A 24,939-nucleotide genomic window follows, 5' to 3' on the forward strand; every position below is an offset into this window, starting at 1 on the left:
CTTCCTCCTGAAACCAGGCAAAGTTTCGTCTCTTAACCAGCTGATATCTTCCTTACAAGACAAATTCTCCTGACAACTGTTCACTCTCAGGTAGTGAGCAGGGTCTGTGTTCTTTACCAGAGAGGTTTCTGTCAAAATCAGAGACTGTGTGCTTGCATTTCTTTCACTATTTTGTAAATTGTAATTAATTTATTCAGAAACTCAGTATTTTTTTTCTTCTTTGCACATTGTCAGTGACAGAAGTATGTCCCTTGTACTTCTATAATAGATTTTATCATTTTATTTTATTTTTTAATGGAAAGAGTGGTCTGAAAGTATATAAATGGAAGAAATTACATCATTAAGCTTTAATATTCTATGTTCAGTGCACACCAAAGTAAATAAACTGGTTATTTTTCCAGTAGAGACATATGGGCCAATACTGGTATTTGTGAAAGTCAGCAGCAAATAAAGTTTGTCTTGTGAATTTGAAAGGCCCAGGTTCCTTGCTTCTTCTCTGCTAATGTTTGAGTCTTTGTTTGCTTACATGTGTGCAGTTTAATGTGGATGTCCATAAAACAGCCTTAAATTTGAACCTTTAAACCTTCCGAGTGTCAAAAGAATAGAGTAACTATTATTTATGTTGTAATAAAGCTGCCTATAGATTAAGTCTGTTTGTTTTAGCAGACAAATAAAAGCTAAATCCTGGTGCCTATCTCTCGCTGTGCTACTGACACAAGGAGTCCCTGTGGGACCCAGCGGTGCCCGGGGCACTGAGGGATGTGAGGTGAGTGGGCAATGAAGGCTCTCCAGAAGAGGTGTGCAGCATGTTGTGGTGTCATAGCATCAAATCCCGATTAAACTATGTGCTTAGGGATTTCTGACAAGCTTTTCCTACTTAAATTCCACCCCCGTGTTTCATCTGGCATATCTCCTTGTGAATAATTACAGGGCTTTCTTTGGTCCAGAGTTGCTTTCTTTGCTTTTCCTTTATCACCAGTGCTGCTCACTGACCTCCAGATAAACAGAAAAAGCCATTTTCTGACAACCTGTCTCCAGGCAAATGGTCTCTACCTTCTCTGCACACACCAAGAAAATGAAAAGCGTCCGTGTTATTGAGATTGCTATTGCTGACCCTTTGAAAACAACCAAAAAGTGAAACAACTGGTCTGGCGGCCAGGCACAGCTGTAGTCAATAGCCTGAGCTGAGTGGCAGTAAAACAACATGGAGTGAAGTTATTTTTCAATCAAGATAGGCTTTGCCGTACTAATCCACTGAAACTGCAAAGGCTGTTTTCAGTAAACTCGTCACTTTATTAAATAGGAGCCAAAGCTAAAGGAAATCCACTTAAGAGAGAAAAGTTAAACAATGTAATTCTGCAGCTGTAGAAATAAATTGAAACAGAGGTGGTGTATTTTCAAGGCCATTCTTACAGCTAAATTGCAGCCATTATTAGTAAGGAAAAAATAAACTAAAATATAATCGTGGAAAGTTTCAGTCTCTTCTTCCGAGTGAAGTTACATGGAACAAAAATCCCATCCTGACTCTTCCGAAGACTGGCTTGTAAAAGTAATGCTTGTAAGCAGAGGAAGAGTGGGCAGCTGTGATGGAGTTCAGCCATGGGTTTTCCCCCTCAGTTACTTCCAGTATCATAGGGCTAGCAGATAAAAGGTGTTGCTGTCTTTACAATTTTACTGCATTGGGATTGAATATTATACAACTGCAACAAAATCCAGGATGGGAGTGGCACACGGTTTTATCAAGTCCTGTTGACAGTCTTTTCTTGGCGAGGTAAATGATCTTATTGAGCAGCAGTTGTGATAGTGTTGGATGGATGCACCACAAAAATCACCCGAGGAACAGGTTATTTTCTGAACACCAGGGCCTGGCTGCGTAGTTGTTGCTGAAGTGTCTGAATGCCTTTGCAGTCGGTGTATGTGGGTTTAATTTCAAGATCTTTTTGAAGCATGAATGATTCTCCTGTTAAAGATGACAAGCACAGAGAGCATGGAAATTTGCCCAAGGTCTGAAAGGAAGTCATTCGTCCATTTAAGACTTTGAGCTTAAGACTTTGACTTCTCTTCTCTCTGTGTTCCACATATAATTTCCTGAGCTCACACTGTGATATGTATGACCTTCCCAGCTATATGTCATAGTAGAGTCTAAATACTGTTTGGCCTTGAGACTCCTTTCTTTCTTTTAATGATAGCTCTGTTTCAAGGTAGCTTCTTATGCTTAAAGACTTCGTGTTTCCCTCTTGCCATGCAAGAGGCTGCAATCAGGTAGTCAGGTTCCTGATATTTATTTATTTTTCTTTCTCAATGAAGATTTCATTGTGTTTCTAATCCCGAGGGGAAGTGTATGACTGTATGATCATGTTTTAGTCATGATTACTCGGTTCTCTGGTCTGACTTCACCTGTACCTTGTGTGCTGCGAGTACTTTGATGAAGCTCATTGCCATGCACACTTCAGGCCTGCAGAGTCCTTCAAGCACTTAATGATGTCTTTTCCATGACCCCGGAATGACAGACACTGCGAATATACAGACTCAGGCTTTCTAAACCCATGAGTCAGGTCTCAGATTCCTGAAATGTTTGGTTTGCCTTAGGTCATTTCATACAGCTGTGAAGAGTAGACAGTGTTCCTACGAGTTAAGCTCCACTCCATAAAACCTGGCTCTCCAAACTAAGCAGTTGCTGAGTGGTGTGAGCAAGGCAGGGCACTGACTATGATGCTGGAACCTTTACCACCTGCAAAAACTTCTCAACTTAAAGCACCACATGAAGACAGAATTACTCTGGTGTGGCTCTAATACAGCACTGTGAGATTCAGAAATATATATACATACGTATATTTTGAGTAAGAATAGTGTACAGGTAGATAGGTCATAGTAATTAAACACCCTTGAAGTCTGTAGGTCTAAGCATAGACATGGCCTTAGAGAAGAGAACGTCTCATCATCCTCTGTCACCCAAAACCCAATGTCCATGCCTGTATTAGCTCAGCTGACCTCAGGGTTGATAAGAAGGTGCTGCTGACTTGCCCACTTCTGCCAGAGGCTGCATGCAGGGCAGCTTTTAGCATCTTTTCATATTTTACTGGGTTGTCCACCTAAGTTGGCTTTTCCTTGAGGAACTCAAGGATGTAGAGCTGAAAGCAGCAGCATCCTTGCTGTCCTTCTAGGCTCATCCCAGAGATCCCATCCCACGGATGAAGAAAAGAAAAACGGAGGCTGAATAGTGATTTTTCCAGCTCTGTCAACATCTGCAGGCCGAAAAGAGGTGGATATGTTATAAATTAACCCTATCTAGCATATACCAGCCATCCTCTGTGCTGAAATTGGCAGGTGTGCCTGTCACAGTGAGAAGAAGAGGCAGGACAGGAGGAGGCTGATTAGGGTTTTTCTGACTCCTACAGAAGTAGGAATGCTGTCAGTCTTCATGCTCTGCGTTATTCCCATTGCACAACCTTCATGGTTTGATGTGGCGCATGGATAAAAAGTGTGAGGAGCACACAGCCACCAGAATCCTGTAATTCTGGCTGGAGGCAATATGTGCAAGGCAGTGCAAAAGCAGCGTCAGGGGAGTGAGCGAGCTCATCTGCAGCTGCTGTGTAGACGTACAAGTGCTCTCAAGCCAAGGGTTCATGTACACAGCAGGCCAGCCCTGCTGCCAAGAAGCTGCTTGATGCCCTCCCTTGTGCCGACTGAAATGTTTGCTAAGCTCCTTAGTGGCAGTGCTGATCTACACTGGGTTAAAGGGTATGTGAAACCCTGCTTCTGCACAGCTGTGGCTGCAGGGCCACCAAGCACCGCTCCTTCTCCTGCTCTGATAGTCTCGGGGAGTGGCTGAGAGCACCAGGAAGCTGCTGATAAGTCGTTTCAATTGACATTAAAGGAAAAATAAAAGTGGAAAAGTGATTCAAAGGGCTGCAGAAACTCTGTAGACCCTCTGATGAGAAACTCCCTCTCTTTTCAAGGTGTCTTTGTTCCTCCTGTGCTGTGTCGCGTGGCATGTATTTGAAGGTCTGCCTTGCTTTGGAATGTCTGAGCAAATAAGATGGCCTACTTCACATTTTGAAGTATATCTCCTAAATCCATCTCAGGAGGGAGTGTTAGCACGTTGAACAGAGTTCAAAGCAAAAAAACACGTGTTTTTTCCACAAGCTTCTTCTTTTTTTTTTTTTTTTCTTTTTAATGTTGCCTCTTGGAAAGATGTGATGCCATGTGAGCAACGCTAGGTGTATTAAAGGAAGGGCTTGATGCTTGCAGGATAAGCAGTTGGTACTCCTCTGGTGTCCCTGCTCCTGTCCCATCACAGCCCTTTGTGAACCCGTGCCTTTCAGTGTTCGGCATGGTGAAATCAAATCAGACCTGCACACAGGGCCAGCCGTTTGGGGGTTGCTCACATTTTTTCTTAGAGAGAAAATGCTTGTTTCCAGACTTCCTGGTTCTCCCATTTTCTCTTCTGTAATGGAAGATAAAGCTGTGTCTTGTCACCAGTGACATGAAACACTGATAAGGGGGATCACAGTGCTCATTAGATTTAAAATACTGTGCAAACAGAATATAGGGACAGGTTTTTGCTTGAAACAAGACTGTCTTGCAGTGAGTAATACTGCACGTCCGGAATGCCTGTCTGCTAAATTCTACATCTGGAAACATCTGGAAGTGTCCATACGTAACATAAACATACACTTGGAAATTAAGTCTTAAAGTCTTTTTGTTTGCTTTTTTTTTTCTTTGTGGATGTTTCCTGTGGGGCATGAAGGAACAGGTGTGTGTTTTCATGGTTTCTGTAGTGTCCTCATTTCAATTTTGGAAAACATTTACAAAAAATAAAATTAAAAAATCATCATGAACTATTTAATGAAGGAATCAGGAGGTATGGCAGTGTCAGTGTGGAAGACATGTGAAATGTCTACAGCTCATTCTGGTCTTTTGGAGAAATTGGCTTAATGCTAGAAAATGGCCCTATTTTTATGCTGGATCCTCAGAACAAGAGAAACTGTATACACTTTTCCTTGGGTTTTCATTGATGATTTTGCTGAAACCTGGCTTCTGGCATGCAGCTAAAAATGTGTAATTCCTTAAAGACCTTCAGTCACTTGAGGGGTTCATTGTCACATTCTGGGGGACTGGGAAGGCTGGGATTGTGAGTGCTACACAGGCCTCAATCCAAGTCCAAGCCCAGGGCTTTGTCTGACACCTTCTGGTTTCTATTAATTAGTAAACTGTGCTGGTGTTATTTCTGGTTATTTCAGCTTTCAAAGCCTGCTGGAACAAAACGAAGACTGCTACTGACTTCAGTTTGAAATTTTCTTCACAATCTCTTGCAGTCAGGGAGCAGAAGGCACTTGTACTTCATTTTGTTTTCTTTATAGGGAAGAATAGTCTTTGTGGTACCTGCTGGCAACTGGATAGCATTACCCAGAGTAATGCCCAGGATTCCCAACTCGTGGTTCCGCATGCTGCCTAAAGCAGTGCTCACCAACGTGCAAAGGGACACAGGCTTTCTGCTGTGCTGCCCATGTCAGGGTTGGAGAGGGGCCAGAGTTAGGGTCGGGGTCTCATGGGGAAGGCTACGTGGTCAACACAGCTGAACGCTCAGAAGTTTGCCAGCTTTGATCTGCCTACAAGTTCTGCAGCAGCAACCCTTGTCTTAGAAAAGCAGGTGTACCACTCTCGAAGTGTTCCTCCTAGCAGGTCATGTAAGACAAATGACAACTCCTCTGGAGTATCTACTTGTCCCTGCTAGGCCCTTGCATTTTACAATGAATCTCAAAAAGGACCTCTGCTGTAGTTCATCTCCTTAGCCATTTTCATCTAATTTTAGCAGCTTACACTCTGCCTTCATCCATTTTTAAATGGTAGTTGCCTTGCTCTGCGGCACAGCTCATTCCAGTGTAGCTCCCATCTCTTACTGTGTGTTTTTGTTTCTGTTTTTGTTTTTCTCTCCATGTCTCCAAGGACGGTCCCATACCCTCTCCTTTAGATCATGTGTCTGCCCCACAATGGACAAAGCATCTGCTTATTCCTCTAAAGCCACAGGATTTTGTGCTAGTTAATATTAATCTCCGTAAATCTCTTCAAGCTTTTGATCTCAGAGTTGCATTATTTCTGCATGTTTCCAATATTCATCTGACCACCATGTTCCTCACTCTATTTCTGCAGTGCTGCTTAGTGGCTTTGATAACAGACATCGGTGGGCTAAAAAAGTGGAAGGAAGGCAGGATGCAGTGTTACAGTAGTTACCTTTTTTGCTAGGGAGACCTGTCTGAGGCTCCTTCTTTTCCTGAGTGTACACTGTTTTGGTGGTCCATACAGTGGGTTACTTCTGGCTCTTGATAGTGTTCTTGCAGTACTTCACAAGTATGATTAAGTTTTACTTCTAAACTTCTGGTGCTGTGGTGTCCTGTTCAGAAGGCATCAGAAGCATTTCTCGGTTTGGATTATTTGCTGGCAGGGTGATGTCCCCAACTTGTTTGAGAGCAATGGGGCAAGCAGAAAGGAGAAATGCAGAAGTCACAGACATCCCAGCAGGCATTTCTTTGTGATTTCACAGCATCTGTGAAATGGTTCCATGACACACGATGTTTGTGGTTGCCTTTCCTTACCTGATTTTAGAAAATGAAACCACTGTCTTCTAAGTACCGATTTCCCACAGTTACAGGCAAATTCCAGACAGGATTACATGTCTCTGGCAGCTGTCTCCTCAGGCCTCCTGTTCCATCTCATAGCTCTTTGAAGGCCCAGGCCATTAATTGCCAGTGTTCAGATTTTGTGTTAAAGACTGACTGTGGCCTCAGGAAGCTGTCCTGGATGTTTGCTTGAAAGCAGATGTATTGATGGTCTCCTGTGCCGGAATTTTCTTCCTGCTACTCACAGATGCAGTTACAATGTTTTCAGGTGCATACAAGCACAGTTAATCACCAACCCATTACCATTACCTGCTGAGCACGGGAAGCTGTGGGAATCTGAGCACACTCCAGCATATCTCCAGCTCTGAGTGTCAACAAGTAACCCTGACACACCATGTGGGTTTTGTTGGGCTTCTTTACTCATCTCTAATTATTCAGGCTTTAGCACTGTTGTCAGAACTGATGTAAAGCAGAGTGTCTTGTCGCATTTCAGCTTTTGATGTCTCAACAAAATTAACCAGCCAAAAGGATATATTTTCTCTCTGGAAGGAAAAAAAACATAAGTAATAAGGAATGTTTCATGGTTTAGACTTTCTAGGTTTGCCACAACAAATAAGGGTAAATGGAGAGCAGTGGAGATGTATGGACTTTGTGACTTGCCCTTACTTGGTTGAGGTAGGATGGCTTCTGGAAGCTGCTGTTGTTTTCTTCTCAGGTGATACGGGATGATCAACAAGACCTTCAATTAGGAGTATTATATAGATATTAATATTGTTGGTGTAGGTGTTGGTATTGGTACTGGGCATCCTTCTCTGTGTCAGTGGGAGGGAAGCCAGTGCCAGTGATGGCAGAACCATGCTGGTGAGAAGAGGTAAAAAATACCTCAAAATACCCCTAAATACCCCTAAGAAGCATCAGGAGCCTCAGGAACCTCAGGAGGTGAAGCGTTTTCAGAAACTGGTACTACTATTGCAAAAAGCATTGGAACACAGTGAACCCCAGGCCAGGAGAAACTCTTGAATCAAGCTGTTGTAAATGTGAATTGCTCCTACTGGTTACTGCTGGTAATAGCAAATCTTGTTTATTTTCATGTACAGCAGGAGGTATTAAGCTTCTTGTACAGCATGTAATATACCAGAAGAGGTGGTGCACACAGTCTGAAAATGCCCCACTGGATCAATGCTTGAATCACTTGTTACATCAATTCCAAAGCTGTTGAATTTAACCTTATTACTACCTAGTGGGGTCCACTAACATTCCCAGTAAACACTGACGTTTGTTTCTTTCAGAGTGCTCAGAAAATAATTGTATCTCTTTTTTTGAAAAATTATAATTTTTTTTATAAGAACATTTCTGATATGTAAATGAAAAATGTTAATCTGTTCAATAACATTTTCAATGCATATAAAAAGTCATTAAAACAGAGATATTTACTTTGTAGCCAAGGGTACGGGGAGAGGAATCTTTACCATCTGCCACTACCAAATTACTTTTCAAAGGGGAAATATAAATCCCTCTCATTGGAAGCTATTTTGATCAGCTCTAATAGTAATATTTTATGTAGGATTTCTCTCCCAGAGCCTAGTAGAATTTACAAGTAAATTCATCTATCTAATGCTTTGGTAAGAGGAACATCTGTCTCAGACATTGGGAGGATTGAAATACTAAGAGTTTTTTAGAAATCTCCTATTCATCCCACAATATTTGTTTGGTGTATGTAATCCTAATACACCAATTGCAGCACTAAATATTTTGCTGTAGCCAGAAATTGAACTCCAAGAGAAACCTGTTTAACTGCAGCTAATGAAAATGTCATGCCTGTGATCTTGCCAGGTTTGTATTCTGCACTACCAACCTGAGTTTTAAGGAATTTTGAGCCAGTAAGACTAAGACTTTGCAACTTTGATGGAATGAAAAAGCCTCAAGCTTTCAACACCTGCCATAGAAATTTAATAAGGACCCTAATAAATGGGTCAGTTTCAACAAACAATTAACTTAACAACTTCATCTGGAAGGCTTAGAGGCCCTATTTCATAGGAGGTAACTTGAGAGCAGTCTCATGTTATATAGTGTAGTTAATGTTTCCTTTAGAAAACCAGAGTTTTTAGGATTTAATATTTCATGTGCTCCAAATTACATCAAATTGGCATATGGTACACAACAAAGCCTTCATCCCGTATATAGATCAAAAAGAAAAATTATATTAATCCTCTAAGCTGTTTGGGGGGTCCTTAAGCGCAAGGAAAATATACAATTCCCAGGAATTCAGAAGCTTATAAAATGAATTTTGTGGGCAATTTGGATAAAATTATTCCTTATACTTTGATTATGCCATTAAAATTCACACTCCTACAAATATGGAGATTTTCATGTAAGTAACGAGTATGTACTGGGCAGTGTAGCTGTGCTGTACTATACAAACTTGAGAGGAGTGTTTCCTACATGTTGTCTTACATTGTCTTGTAAGATATTTTTTCAGCCTCTTGTAAAAATATATAATGGAGATTGAGTCTTGGAAAGTTTATAGTTCAATGTGTTTAAAGTACCTCTGTGTTTGGATGAACCAGCCAACGCTAGAAAATTTAATTACACTCTTCCCTGCCCTACTTTACACATTTCATTTTCAACTTTCCATTTGTTTTGCTGTCAGTTGCTGTCCCCCAGCAGCTGCCCTTTCTCACCCCCCTCTTTACTTTATTTTACTTTTTACTTTATTTTACTTTTCATTTTATTTTACTTTTTATTTTATTTTACTTTTTATTTTATTTTATTTTGCTTTGTTTTGTTTTTTTTTTTTTTTTTTTTTTTTTTTTTGTTACAGCTCACTTCCAATCACCGTTTCCATGAAGTATTTGTTGCTTCTTGCAAGTGCACTGTCTTTTGTCTGCCTTCCTCCTTCTCTCTTTCTGCCTGAGCTTTGTCCCACGTCGTCTTCAAACAGTAAAAGCTCTCCTGGACAAGGAGCTGTGCTCTCTCCAGCTCTGTCGACATCCTGTATCCAACATCAACATCCTGTATCAATGTCTGGCTGCATATTGTAACTAATGTCATGGCCCTTATTTGCCAACATGACATACGCAATTACTCACATCTATATAAGCAAGAAAGGTGGAATGGCATGGAAGGATTCATGTGTCCCAGATGCTCTGCATACAGAAATTTACTGAGGCAGATCTCAGCCAGACATCACACTGGGTAGGCTTTGGCAGATACTCTGATACCTTCAGAGCCAGAAAGGATAAGAGCTGGATCTGTGGGCCATTGGCAAGTTATTGCATCTGAAGCCAATGGCGGTCAAAGCATCCCCCTAAACAGTTAGGTGGCCGACACCACCATTTCCCTCTTGAAAACTTGCCTGTTGTTAATAACTTGCGTAGATCTTGTATCTGTAGAGGTTATGACCTCTGGTAGAAATGAGGAAGCTGGCTTTTGTGCATGGTATAACACTAGTAGTTAACGAGATGTCTTGAAGGTAAGTAACAAGCGAATCTAAAAGCTAGCTTGGCCTGTTGTGAGGTTTTAATGTCATCTGCTGATGATATCCTGGGTGAAATGCTAATAGCTTTAGAAACAAATTTAAGTGGCCTTTTGCTTTGCTTTGGGAGTAGTATCCGTACATGCAAATCAAGCAATTTTCTGAAGCTGTGTAATTACACACTGCCAAGTGTTCCACTCAAATCAGTTTCCACGTATCGTACTTCCTTCATGTGCCCAGCCCCATGGTGGTGTACCTCAGAGGATTATTCATAACTGGTTCTACAACAACAGAATAAATAGTATTTAAAAGCAAATCAATATTTGCTATCTCCAATTTGCTGTTGAAAGTAGAGGCTGGGGATTGGCTTCTTGTATGCATTGCAACAGCAGTGGCCTTTGAAGAGACGTGAAGCAGGAAGAAATGGCATTAGCAGCACATGCCTGAGGAATTTCTAGGCTGGTGGGGACGGAAATGGTGCAACAAGGGAGCCAGGTGAACTCTCTTGTTCGTATCAACTTAGCCTTGAATTTGCCCGAGCGGTCTTTGAATTAGCTTGGTTTTATTCTGTGACAAATGAGTTGCCTTTGCCATTAGATCTGACAAACCAAAATACATATCTCTGTGAATATTTATTGACAATATGACTGGGGTGTACATACTGTACTGCTACTCTGATGCCTCCAGAGCCATAAAGGACATGAGCTGATTCTGTGGTGGCCATTGCCTACTGATGAATGTGGGATGATTTGCTTGGCAAGTTATTGAGTCTGTATCAGAGCCTGTGTGCTTTGCTATAAATACTGTGCCTCTGCAAAACTGTAGACATGTCTGTGAGTCTGCTGCATTTGAACTTATTGGAAGAGCATGCAGGACCTGGCTCATGTGGGGTGGCCAAAATTCCTCTTTATATTTTTGTCTCTTATATCAAGGCCTGAGCTGAGCTTAACCAAAACAGCAGTTCTTAACTTTTTACTGCCTTCCAGCATTACATCTTCGAATTCAACCCTCACAGCAGGCATCCTCCTTTCCCAGTATAATGCATTGGATTTGTGTGCAGGCCAGCCATATGGTGTGTGTAATTATTATTTTATAATGGTGTTATTGCTCTCTAGCTGCCCAGTAAACCCAGTGCAGTTTCAGTAAACTGTATACATCAGCATATGAACTTTAGACTTGAATGATTTTCTTCACTTTTATACAATAGTAGGTGTGAAGGAGAAAAAAAGATTCTATTTAATTTATAGAAACTGTATAAAGTTTATAGAGTTTCTACAGTCCTTGCAAATGAAAAGGCCATGGAGAGGAGGGGCTGTACCAAAACTGGGAGGTCTACAGAGCTAGAGAAAAATAACCATTAAATGCACACATCAGTAGATACCTGGGCTGAACTTTTCCTATTAGCTCTACAGGCAAGCATATGGCCTGCATTAGGGGTTTGTCTGCCTCAGGGATTTTATAAATACATTTCCTCCCCTTTCCTCCTCCCCATTCAGTTACTCTTGCTTTAGACCAGTACAGAATCAGACTGTGTGTTCTGGGGTCATCGCTCTTACTGCAAGGAGTCTGCTGTAGAAAAGTTCACTGAGTAGTGTCAGGAATTTCTCTCTATCTGCAAGTGCTCTCCTGTGTGTGCCTGCTTTTTTTTTTTTTTTTTTTTTTTTTTCCTGGTATGTGAGCTTCCTGAAGCAGTAATACCAGCTTGGCTCGCCCATCTTTTCAGTCATATATGTAACTCTAATTTACATCAATGGCAGAATTTTGACAGTAAAATAGGAGCCACAGTGAGCTCAGTAATACGGGTGAACTGTACATAAACATAGCTCCCTTTTGCATCCTTATTTACCCTGAAAATGAAGAATGCCAAATTGATTGGTGAAAAATAGGACCTGACTGAAACCAAGCCTGTGATGAAATTAGAAAACATAAATTTCACTTCTGTGCACCCTTCTGTGTGTCTTGATTTTGGTGGCCATTGGAAGTCCACCTAGCCAGCCCATTTGGAAGGCCTCCTATCCTCCCTGAGACTTGGCACTGCCCACTCCAGCGCTCCTGAGCATTTCAGACCAGCTTGAGAAAGAGGTGGCCCCATTTCCTGCTGTTCTGCCTCCCCCTTTGCACCAACCTATGCATTTAAACAAAAAGCCATGTACCTGGGAACAGATCTGGCTTAACATTAATGTCCACCAGCCCTCCAAAGTGAATTTCAAGAGATCAGTTGTTGAAGTTATTCACCTGCCTCTGAGTGCTGCACAGATGTGGATGTGCGAGTGCATCAAGAGCCAATTCTGGGGTTGAGGTGCTGAAGGAAGAGAAGCCCAAGAAAGATGTAACACATCTTGTAGCTTATGGTACTTTGAGATCTGTACAAAGTAAATGCTGCATTTTTTTTACAGATATTCTAGACCCTAATATAATCTACAATTTCATATGTAGAGAGCTGTTTCAAATCTGTGCGGGTTCTTCTAGGATATTTTAAAAGAAAAGACAACAGCAATAATTAGTTTGGCATTTTACATATTTTGTGAAACTCTTAAGGGGTAATGACTTTTTTAACCGATCTTACATAAAATCATGTTTTAGAGGAATAAGAGGACTGAGAAGGCCTGAATGGCTGTCAGTGACAGACGTAATTCATGCTGAAAGCTCTATTCCAATACATCAAAATACGGAAAGCAATTATATATATGATTAGAGGCTGCTGGCCCTTCACTTAAAATGATCAAAAAGAACAATATTAAAATTTGATTTACAGAAGCTACTACTTAGCCTATAATTAGCCTGACCAATAAAAACAAACCAGACTTTTACAGAATGCGATTTCCCAGTAGATAGGTTAGCTATTTGTGCAGGGCTAAGGAAACACAAAATGGTCTTAAAATATATTTGATATGCTCTATGAGTAGGTTGAAATACATCATATAACTAGTTTTAATGTTTTTTGTTCATAAATTGCCGGATTTCCTTAATTCAAGTGAAATTGGAGAACCACTTGAGAATAATTGTCTCTAAAATGAAATATTACTTTGTCAGTCTACTTCATTTATTTTAAATATAAACTTTTCTCTTTTATATAAGAAGCTAAATTAAAGTTGGTCAGAAATATGATTCCCCTTACACTTTTTCTGTAGTTCACTATGGAAATGGATTCGGGAAATGGCATATGTGATTAAAAACTCTTCAGCTGGCACAGGAGCTATTTGTACAGCTCCTAGCATACAGCACTTCTGGCAAGGAACAAGCGCTTCTCGTCTTACTGCAATATAAATAAAATGATTCATCAATGTAGAGACTTGGAATTTTGATTTGAAATGCACTGGTTGGGAGATTGGGAAGATGAGATTTGAGGAAGTTTTTCCATTCATGAGAATGAAGACAAAATTATGTTGACTAATGTGATCCTGTTTCCTTGTGCATGCAAGTAAGTACATTGGAATCCACAGCAGCCCAATTTGCGTGACGGTGTCAGGACAAGAATCCTATAAATTGACGCAGAAGTGTCAAGCTGCCTGCTCAGCGTCTAACACCACTGGAGAGCTGTGCACAACATGTAAAAGTTCATCTCTCAAAAGCTACGTTGAAGATGGCAAAGCCAACAGAGACTTTTTCCTGCATAATTTAGAATGCATCTACAAGCACATAGCTCATGTCTGGGCGAAGAAATGGAACAAAATACCATAGCTCAACCTTATGTCTCCTGATTTGGAATATAATTGTTTTATTCACAGGCCCCTCATGAATTTTGACCTTTTTGTGCATAAGATTTTGAGATTTCCTATAAGCATTTCCTCTTCTGGAAACTTAAGTACTATGTTTTGTTTCTGATATTTCTAGTGGAACGGGAAAATGTACAGAAGAGGACCTTTACCAGATGGATAAACCTGCATTTGGGAAAGGTAAGACTTGATATTGAAGTACAAGAACACAACAGTAGACAGACTGTTATTTCCTTTAAAAATAGTTAGAATTTGGAATCAAGGATAACTTCTGTGTGTATGAGAAGGTTTGTAGGAGAGTGAGTGGAAGCTGGAAGTACATTTCTAGGTAAATGAATATTGCTTTTCAGGTGCAATTAACGCTTTGCTGGCTTTAAGTAATCTCGGGTACCTTTCTGTCTTTAATGCTACTGACTGCTACTGCAAGGCTAGAATTTTCCCACAGAATGCCACATACCCACATAAAATCAAATTGTGGTTTATGTTGCTCTGTAGGGATGATAACTGTGTGCTTCCCTGGACTGGAAGTTCAAGTATCTGAGATACCACAGCCAAAGTCAGATGGTTCTTCAGAACCTGGCTTCATCACAGATCTCCAAATGGGAAACATTAATTATTTGTCATTCATTTTTAGAGGGCCTGTATAATGGGATCTTTATATATCCACTTATGTTAGGGAACTAATTTTTGGACATCCCATCATATTTTTAAAATACAGTTGTTTCTTAAACACACCATAATATGGCTACTGAAGCTATCTTATTGTTCCTGTTGATAATAGATATGTAGTAACTCTCATGAGCAGTTTGCCATCCAGAGGAGGATTTTCCTGTTGTTGAGGATGAGAAGAAAAAAACAAAAACAAACAAACAAACAAACAAAAACTTTGTATTACTGAGACAGCAGCAATGCTTAGTGCAGCTCCCTGACCTGGACCAACTGTCCTAACTTGGACTGGAGCTTGGGTTCACAGTGCTGGTAGTGTCTGTGGTTAAATTACATGAACTGCAGACCAGGACTAAGTCTGGGCTACAAGTCATCTCCAGACTCGCTCATGTAGCTCTTGGAAAGGGGCTGACATGGTAAAACAAATGGATTTAAGAAGAAAGGCATCACATATATAGTTGCTTAAGTCCACAACTCTGCCGTGAATGTTCCTGAAGGAATAAATTGACCCTCTTAAAACTCATTGGAAATCAGAATAAGGCCAGCTGGTAATGTTTTAACTATCAATTGCTCCCAAAGGTTTCTCAGAATGAAGACGGTGTTATGCGATTCCTTCATGAATCAGGCTCTAGAGCTTTAAACTAACACAATTTGAAGGTTGTCAAGAAGGTTTGTTGAATATTTGACTGTGGAAAAGGTCTTTAATTTACAAAAGGAATTGGATCATGAAAAAGGTTGTAGGGTGCTGTTAATTCTGTTGTGCCAAACATATGAAGTCTTAGAAACTTTTTGGGCAGGTGAACTGCTTTCTCTGGAGTGCATACAATTTTCCCTCTCTGATTCAGTATAGAAAAATGCTTTTCTGAAGAAAGGGAGAAAGTCTACTGCTACATTAATTCATTTTTTATTTGTTTCCTGGAAGTGGCATAACAAACACATCCCTGTAAATAATGAGAGCATTGCTAAAGCTCTCTAATTACAGGTGATTCCCCAAAGACACCCCCTGAGGGAGGTGGCTTCTGCCTTTATCCTCAGAGAAGCATTTCTTGCGAAGGGGCTTCTTATAAAGGCAGCAGTGAAGTCTCCCTCCTGTACTTTTTTGGGAAACTTGTGGTGTGACATGTCCCATTTTGGAGCAGACCATCCCATGTGGATCACCTTTTGAGAGGAGATACCTCTGATGGTCGTGGGATGGTTGGGGGCAGTCCACATTTCTGTGACTTCTGGTGGTTCTTATCTTGTTAGGAGAGAATGAAAAAGCTTTGGATTTGTGGCTTTCAGGTAGCTTATTTAATCTTGAAATGAACAGTGCTTTTCTTCCTTTCAATACAGAGCATTGTTTAGTAGTCTCAGATAGATTAAAGACTAGGAACAAAAATGTACAGTTCTGGCTTGCCAGAAGCTGTACTTAACCAAACAGCAGTGCATTGCTGAACCAAAGATAAAAAGGCCTGGCTCCTTAGGGACACATGCGTGAGTGACACCTGAATGGAGTCTAATTGCTGCAGCTAAGACTACCCCTAAGGGCTGTGCTGCCTTGGCGTGTGCCTCACAGGGCTCACAGCATCAGGCACCTCTGTGAAGTGGGGAGGTGGCTCCCCTTGGAGGAGTTTGGTGAGAAGAAAGAGACAAAATATAACACGTTGCTAGTTAAAGTACTGAGAAAGTGCTGGGAAACTGAATGGCACCACCAGAAACATTACAGAGGAGACAGGACATTGTGGTTGGCTAGATCTGAGGCTTGTTTAATGCAGTATGAAGTGGGATTCACTTCTGCTGGAGCTGTCTTAGTTGGAGGGATCAGCATCAGCCCTTGGGTGCTTGCTTCCCAGGCAGAAGCTTTAGGATGAGATTCTGGTATGGGAGATCTGGAATAAATCCTTTCAGATCTCAGCTACATGATCACTATATCTCAGTTTTAGCTTAGACATCCCTAGGGCAGAATTGCCACTGATGTGAAGAAAAGTTGGTCCTTTCTTCCTGCAGGCTGAGATTTATTTCTAGTATCTCTGTCTTGTAAAACTCTCCTTCCTGTTCCCTGCAATAATGGTGACTCACCAAGCAAAAATCTGTTTTAAAATCTGCCTGCTTTCTTTACTCCACAGTGCAAGCCGCCTCTGAAAGTGAAAGATTTGTTTATGGATATACAAGATGGCAAAATCTTGATGGCGCTGCTGGAAGTCCTGTCAGGACAAAAGCTGGTAGGTGTACAAGGGGAGGGAACCTGCCTCGCTGTGGAGCTCTGCATGTTCCAAGTATCAATGTACTGATACTCAAGCAGTAAGGAAGAATTTGGTCCCATGTCTTGGGTACAGTGAGAGGCATTTCAGCAGCTTTGCTGTGATTTTCTCATGTGTCCTGGCTGGCGTCCTGAGCTGTAACTTAGATCTTGAGGAAATATCTAACCATAAGGTATGAAAGGTGTGTGATTAGCGTAGATGTTCCTCCCCACATGTTTTTAATACTTGAATATATTAATGCTCACCTACTTCATTTGGAGCTCACACAAGTCATGTTATCAAGGAAAGATACATTCATGGGACAATAGTATTATTTTTTAATCCATAAATTCAGTTTTTATTTTGTCTTAAGACATTATGATACTTAATAGGCCTGCCGATGCTGGATGCTTTGATGTGGTGTAGTAGTGAGTTGAGCTCTGGTATCTTGGCTACGATTCCTTTAGTCTTACTGGTAGGATCTAAATCAGATTGGCAAAGTTTCACTTACCAGCATCTCTTTCTCTCTTTTTTCTGTTAGACCTGTATAAAGTTCCACATACCAGAAATGGAAATACCCAGTGCTTCATCGGTTGGCCTTAGTATTTTCTTTCTACTTCAGCCTTGTCAGCAAGTACTCTTTTCTGTGTGGGTACCACACTTGCTTTTAGATATGAGGAGAGATTTGCTCTTCAGCCATCTCACTGCTGCAACTGAGCTTGTGATTGAATGGTGATGCTCCATAGTGACCGAGCCATATGCATCCTACAACATGAGTGCTCACTGTGGGCACAGATTCAGAACAACCTATTTTCTAATAATCATGCAGTTTGGGCTGTAGCAGAAGCAGCAGTGTTTCTGTCAGTATTCATGCAGCTAGCAGAGCCAGGCTGGAAAGGAATTGAAGGGGGAAACACATAACAGCAAGCCCCAGGCTGTGCACTGGGACGTCAGGAGGAGGGCAACGAAGGAGATGAGTTCAGCTGGCCAACGTGTGCTGGCAGTTAGGCATTCCTGCACACAGGTGGTACAAATGGTGTGCTGAAGTGGAATTTCCAGGAGATGGGCATGCAAAAAATCTGTTTCATCTCTGCCAAAGCAAAAGTTGCTGCTTCCCACCTGCCTATGCCTGGTAGCTAAACTGCTCATGCTTCCCAATTAGGATCATTTGATTTAATTCAAGACAAAAACAAACAAACAAACAAACAAACAAACAAAAAACTTATTATGAATTTTCAGGTAAATTTGTGCCTGTGACTGAATGTTGTTGGGGATTGATTATATAAATAATCAACATGGAAGGTCCAGGAGAGAGGTAACATCTGCAGAGTAGGAAAACTGGTTGCTAACCCTGTGTTGCTACAGCTTGGGCTGATCCAGTAGTTGAAACTCTTTACTGATCAGAAGAAATGCTAATACTTTTATATAGATTGATTTCCTTATCTTTATTTTGTAGGGTTTTCTTAAGCTTTGTGTGAAAGGGCAAGTAATTCCAGCATTTGCATTTTTAAACTGATCCGGCTCTTGTTTTTTCTAGATGCACGAGTATAAGTCTTCAACCCATCGCATTTTTCGTTTGAACAACATAGCCAAAGCACTTAAGTTCTTGGAGGACAGCAATGTGAGTATTTCCAAAGGCTGGTCTTAATCTCTTCTCTTGATTTATGTTGCAAATTGTAATAGTTGTAATTGTAACTAGTCTGATGCGGGGCATATATATGAGGAATATACTGCTTAGGCATCGTGACTTACCTTAACAGCAAGGCTGAAAAGCCACATAAAAATCCACAAAGGGAACACCTACAGAGTCTAAAACAAGGATTATTTGTTCATTTTATAATGTAAAAGTTCAATAGGATTAAAGGATCAGGAACCCAATATTAAAAGAAAATAAAAAGAAATGCAAGTAATCTTTATGAACTGGGTATTAGTGGCATTACTTCAGTTACTTTGAAGGTAGATGGCTTTCTTTCATCAGAAATACTTTTGGTATTACAGATCATGTATTTATCTGGTAAACTGCTGCAGCAGCTGATCATGAGTCAAAGGCAAGAGAAAATTAAATCTGGGAACATGACATAAATGCATAATTCCAGGAATCAAAACCTTATAAGGATATAATGTTCCTCATAGTCAGTGTGGCACCACTGCAACATCACTTCCTAAAAACTGACACAGTTGTAAGTGACCCAGTAAGATCAGCCCTGTAGCTTGAAATAATTCAATCCTTTTTGATTTCTCCCATTCAAGCTTTCTTCCAAAGCAATATTGGTGTGGTCTGTGTGTTGAGAGCTCTCTTCTCTTGAAAAGTGATGAAAAGTAATGGTGTCAAGAGAAGTTCCCCAGCCACATGACAACTTATTTACATGGCATGCCCATATCTTTCAGAATGAGAAAGCAAGCAGTGGACTATGCCCTACAAAGGATTACAGCATTCTTGCTGTACTGGAAGATCTTCTTATCTGAAATAAACTTTTACAGCTTCTCCATGATAGTGTTTAGGATAAAATATAACTCATGATCCTATTAACTCCAGGGCATGAATACTCTAGCGGATTAAGCTTTATAGGTAAAGAAAGATCTTGTGTGTGTGTGTGTGTGGAGGAGCAAAGCCATGCCTAGCAGGGGATTCCATATCTACTGTGACTACTGGCATTTTGCTGTTTTCTTTTAATGAGCTTAGGCTTTGCTTCAGAGATCCTGCAGAAGTGCTAGTTACAGTCGCGAGAACCCTAGTGCAGGAATGAGCACGATGTGAGGCATTAGTGGATCTCTTATGACCCAATGGATTTGGGAGGTTTAACTTTCTTCATTCTGTTCCCCAGAAGAGGATGTGAAAAGCCAAGAATTTGTGCACTGTCTTCCAAGTGTTGCAGTCAGGGGCTGATGTGGCCCTAAATGTATAGGTCTACCTGGCCTGACCTAGAACTGCTAAGAAATACCTTACAAGTTCTTAGCTTTCTTAACAGTTTCTCAGACCATGCTTTCCCCGCAAAGCCAGCTGGCAGATGAGATTTTTTCTCTCTGTTGATGTCAACATTGTGGAGTTGCTGCTGAAGCATGTCTGGTTGCCATGACCTTGCCAGGTGACAGTCAGGAAATTCACTGAGCAAGGCCAGGCAGGAGGAGCCTTAGACACCGTCAGCCTCTTAATTACTTGTGCCAAAACAACTACTTTTCCATGGATTTCTTGTTTCCTTGAGAATAAGCAGCTGGTATCTTATTGCAGGTAGCTCTGCTGGGACAGGTGACAAACATAAGCAGCAGTAAGAGGGCAGAGCTGACACTGAGAACATGATAAATGCCACTTACAACCCATTTTGGACAAACTGCTATTAAAACACACTAGGCCGTAAAGGTTTTCCCATGCCAAATACTTTGGAGCTAGTAAGAAAATCTGAGCCTTGAAGTATGACAGCTTAGAGGTGTCTTCTCACTAGGACTGAAAACTGTTGCACAAACCACTAGATAAAAAGTTATTCTGCTCTCTGTTTTTCAGTTTAACCAAGCCAGTTAGTGAAGGGTAGTGATGAAAGTGCTGGCAACATGCCTTGGCTGCCAAGAGCTTCGAGGTTAGATATTAAACCACAATGGGTGGAACCCATCAGCAAACGCTTCTGTGGAACTGGGGCAGCAGGGTAAAGCTCTGCTAAGTGATTCATCATGTACAGAATTTATAAATAAATGATAAATGGGCTTATGCTGGGCTTTAACTCACTCTGAGTGTCATGTGCAGTGCTGACAACTTCCTTGCTTCCTCCCTTCTCTGTGACCTTTGCCAAAAACAAGTCTGTGTTGTCTAAGAGAATAACATTCTGGTGTTATCATGTGGAAGAGACTTCAATGTGGGAAACCTTAGAGTTTGCTTGGATTAGGCAAACTTATCCTTTGCTAACTGATTTCCTCAGAGCTCTGTGACAAGCAGTGTAAGGTGAGATAAGCAAAGAGATTGGCAATGCATAGCAAAACAGAAGGGGGCAGATCCTACTACAGTTTTAAGTTATTTATTTATTTATTTCTTATGGGAAGTGGCTTCAATCCTGCCCTCTTCCCTGGGGCTTATGTGCATTCCAGCCAATCTGTTGAAACCTAGCCAGAGGAAGACAGGAGGTACATACGTGTACCTGCCCTCTGCTTTTTAAGAATAGGATCTACTAGAGGGGACACCATTCTTGTTCCATGGTTGTGTGGAGGAAATGCATTTGTGGTCTTAAGACGTACAACTGGGCTCATCCCTGTGCTGCAGACTATGCTACAGGCTTGGGAGGCTTGAGATAAGACTTCAGGGAGCGTGGTGGATGTGTTCAAGGCAAATTATTGTTAATGCAAAATTTCAGTCTTGCGTTTTGACTGGCTGGTCAGTGACAGGTGTTCTGGACATATCCAGCAGTCTCATTTCAAGCCAGTGTGTTTTTTTGCATTTACATTTTTTTTTTTTTTTAATTTGTCTGTGAATTTATGATCTCTTCTACAGGTAAAACTTGTTAGCATTGATGCAGCAGAAATAGCAGATGGAAATTCCTCTCTGGTACTTGGACTAATATGGAACATAATCTTGTTTTTTCAGGTAATAAAACTTGAATACATTAATCATAAGTGAACAATCAATTTTTTTAAATTGATTTTTAATCCTAAAAAACATAATTAAGCATGCTAAACCTGAGCTTTTTTCCTCGTGATATAGGTAAATTTAATACCTGCAGCTGTTTTCATTTTATTTCATTAGACCTATTTTGGTGTGAATCGGAGGCAGTTTAAACCCTGGTTTGACTTGGACCAGAATTAGAGCTTCAGATTACTCCTTTCCCTTCTCTGCTGTGCCTTCTCAGGATTCTGCTCCAGGTTCCCTGGATCTGCACCAATGTCTCAGATTTGGTTTCAGGTCACAGTTTATTTTCAATAACCTTATCTGGAACTGGTCCAACGTGGTGGCAAATTCCATGCAGAATCACTGATCCCTGGAGACCTACTTACCACGGCCAAACTTCACAACTGATGTAGAGGGCCAAATGAAAGATGCTGAAGGGCCTGAAGTTTTGGAACTGACAGAACTGATCTAAACATGAAATTTGATCTAGTCACAGGTTTAGTCAGATTAAAACTGCTTACTAACCTACATCTATTTTGATAACCTTCCGAACAGTACCAAATGTTAATGAAAAGAGAGAGATGGAGGGAGGGTCTCTGCAACTTTTGTAAGACTGTGAGGCGCAAATGTTCTTTCATTCTCTTGGGCTCATTTCTAAAGTGGCTGTGGGTTTAAAAAATAAGCCCTGTCTTGAAGTGGGTACTGAGGTTTCTCTCTGTGGCTGAGTACTTCAAGCTGAGCAATGCCGTACAACAGCAGTTTGGCCAGGCAGACTTGGCAAGAGAAGCACAGGGGACCTGAAAGCAGCATGGTGAAAAACCTGGACTCAACTATCAGTGCAGACCAAGGATGGGAGTCTGTTTCCGGTCACCATTTCTTGACTAAAAATGTTTCACTCGAGTGAGTCCTGCAGATAGAAAGAATGATTTCAGTAAAACTAACTGAAAGGACACGTTTCTGTGCTTTTTGTTTGCTATGAATATTTTCAGTTCAGTCTTAACTGATCCCATGCCCTTTCTGTTTCCTGGGGTTGCCAGCTGGGCTGCTGCTGCTGTCACGTTGCGAGTTGTAATGGACAGGCCTATAATTACCTCTTAAAATTCAGTTATGGCCCCGTTATCTTAGAAGCATGCGAATTTGCCTGAAAACAAACATTCGTTTTTCCATTCGCCCGACATTAAATCGGAGCGCCGTGCATTTCACCTTTTGTTACAGATTAAGGAGCTGACAGGCAACCTCAACAGGAACTCCTCCTCATCCAGCCTCTCGTCCGGGCCCAGCGGGCCAGAGTCAGACACGTCTCACCCTAGCACTCCCAACGTGGAGAGGAACATGTCTGTCACGGTGAAAGACCAGCGGAAAGCCATCAGAGCCCTTTTAATCTGGGTCCAGAGGAAAACCAGAAAGTAAGTGAGCAAAGTGCCCTAGAAAACCACATCCACCTGTCTTGTTGAAGCCAGGTCTCATCCCTTGCCTAATGTGTGTATTACCACGGCCCAGGGCTCTTCTGCTTTTGAAGTCTGCAAGCACGAGGGATCTGCAGCTGAGTGTATCACTGCATACCTGTGTCTAAAGCAACTATCTGACCTTGAAGCATTCTGTTGCTGGCTTCGTGACTTGAGTGTTAAACGTTAACTTGCACTAATCTGCTTGGCACCATTTAAAACAGGATGATTCCCTCTTCCCTCTCCTCCCCCAACTTCTGTGTAGTCTGCTAGGTACCTTTTATTAAATGAAGAAATAAAACAACAACCACATGTTGAAAGACTTTAACAACAGCCTTTTAAATTAAGCAGCAGCCCTGAGGGATTTTCTCTGCAGAGTTGCCTTGAAGGATAGAGTTTGTATTAGAAGCTTCATTTCTTCAAAATTAAGGAGGAGAAGGGGTCAAATCTTAGATTGTTTCTTGTGAATGTATTACATTTTGGGTCCATTTTCATTGATCACCACATCTCTCTCATCTTTAACAAAACAAAAAAAAAGTTCTTTCACCAAAGCGTTTTGTTTAGTAATGCCATGCAGTACTGCTGAGTTAAAATACTTTAGTGTAACATGTCTAATGCATGCATAAATGCTTGGCATGTATTTTACATGTATTATTATCTTGAAGGGGTGACTGCCAAAGATTTTTACAGAGGGCATGGGACAAGCTTGCTTATGCAGATTCAATAGCTGTATATTTGCCATTTTTGTCTGTTGATAGATTTATATGTCCAGATCTGCCTGTGAACACCGACGTTCTGTGTATGGTGCTGAAGATACAAATTTGCTTCTTAAATACTTGGTCCTGTGGGCCACATCCCTTGGTTATCTCCAGTGAAGCTAATGGTGCTTGTTGTGCAGATAAACTTGTCCTATTGATAACCACAGTTAATCGCTGACAATGTAGACCATAGAGGAAGTGCAGTTTTACTCCAAAAATAGTGCTGGTAATTAACAGGGAGGTGGCACAAGAAGAGTTAGAATGAGAGAAATAAAGGCCATAGTCTTCATTCTAGTCAAGGTGTACAAATCAAAGCATTTAATAGGAGAAAATTGTTCTTGCAACTGGGTTATTAAAACATAATTGCATCATTATAACCACCTTAACCAATGACCTGTGCACAATTCTATTCTGAGCCTGTAGTGACTTCATTACAAGTTCAGTGATTGTATTATCCTGCAAAACTTTGGACATCTAATGTACTTGTGATCTGTACATATACTGGCACTCTTTGCACCTGACAAAGCATGATGTTCTGCTACAGAAGGCCAAGGACACAGGAAAGCAAATCATTTATGCTTATGTTTTTTAAGTACTTAAGTGTTGGCAGTCATCCCAAGCTATGGCATTAAAATGCTGGAACACAACAGAAACAGGAATCACACAGGCATTTGTTTTTGTGAATGTTAAATCTGGTTGCTGAGTACTTGAGGGTTTTGTTTTCACCAGCTGCTTCCTACGAGCAGGTTGATGTCAGTTGTTGGCCACAGTGATCCAGCCTATGAATCCTTGTGTTTTATGAAACTATTTTGTGTGTTTTGAAATCCAAAAGACCTCGAACATGACTAGTGTGACTCAACAACCTTACTTTTACCTTTCAAAATGATGATGCCTTTATTTTGGATTTTGTAACATGGCTGCCATGTAAACTGTATGTACTTCTGTTTAGGTATGGTGTTGCAGTTCAGGACTTTGCCAGCAGTTGGAGGAGTGGCCTGGCTTTCCTGGCTGTCATAAAAGCCATAGACTCCACTTTGGTAGATATGAAGCAAGCACTGGAGAAATCAGCTCGAGAAAATTTGGAGGATGCTTTCAGCATTGCACAAAATAAGCTGGGTGTTCCTAGGCTCCTAGAGCCGGAAGGTAAAATGTTTACATCAATGTTGTTGGGTAACATTCAAGCAATAATGAATTAATGAATATTGCATCATCACACCTATTAAAACCTCCCAGTGATTAGATTGTTTATGTGATCATTGTGTGGGGCTGAATGATAAGAAAAATGAAGTGGTCCCTGGCTAGTAGTCCTATGCTTCCACTCATACTTGTAAGCTCATGGGGGCAGAGATCTTACCGTAGTTTTAGCTACGTACACTGGTCCTGGTTAATGATTAGATGCTGCGTGACATTGGTATTACTAATGGGCATTAATCGCCAGCCTGCTGAGCTGAG

General features: G+C 41.0%; 1 protein-coding gene across 1 annotated transcript in view; it reads left to right on the plus strand.

Moving 5' to 3' along the window:
• CLMN (calmin) overlaps window positions 1-24,939 on the plus strand; it is a 76,208-nt gene that overhangs the window by 37,298 nt on the left and 13,971 nt on the right. The window contains exons 2-7 of the mRNA XM_068682862.1: window positions 13,930-13,991; window positions 16,583-16,678; window positions 18,234-18,317; window positions 21,171-21,263; window positions 22,500-22,690; window positions 24,437-24,630. Coding sequence (XP_068538963.1) covers window positions 13,930-13,991; window positions 16,583-16,678; window positions 18,234-18,317; window positions 21,171-21,263; window positions 22,500-22,690; window positions 24,437-24,630 — 720 coding nt within the window. The remainder of the gene's footprint in view (window positions 1-13,929; window positions 13,992-16,582; window positions 16,679-18,233; window positions 18,318-21,170; window positions 21,264-22,499; window positions 22,691-24,436; window positions 24,631-24,939) is intronic.

This window comes from Anas acuta, chromosome 5, assembly GCF_963932015.1.
Source record: "Anas acuta chromosome 5, bAnaAcu1.1, whole genome shotgun sequence".
Lineage (NCBI taxonomy): Eukaryota > Metazoa > Chordata > Aves > Anseriformes > Anatidae > Anas > Anas acuta.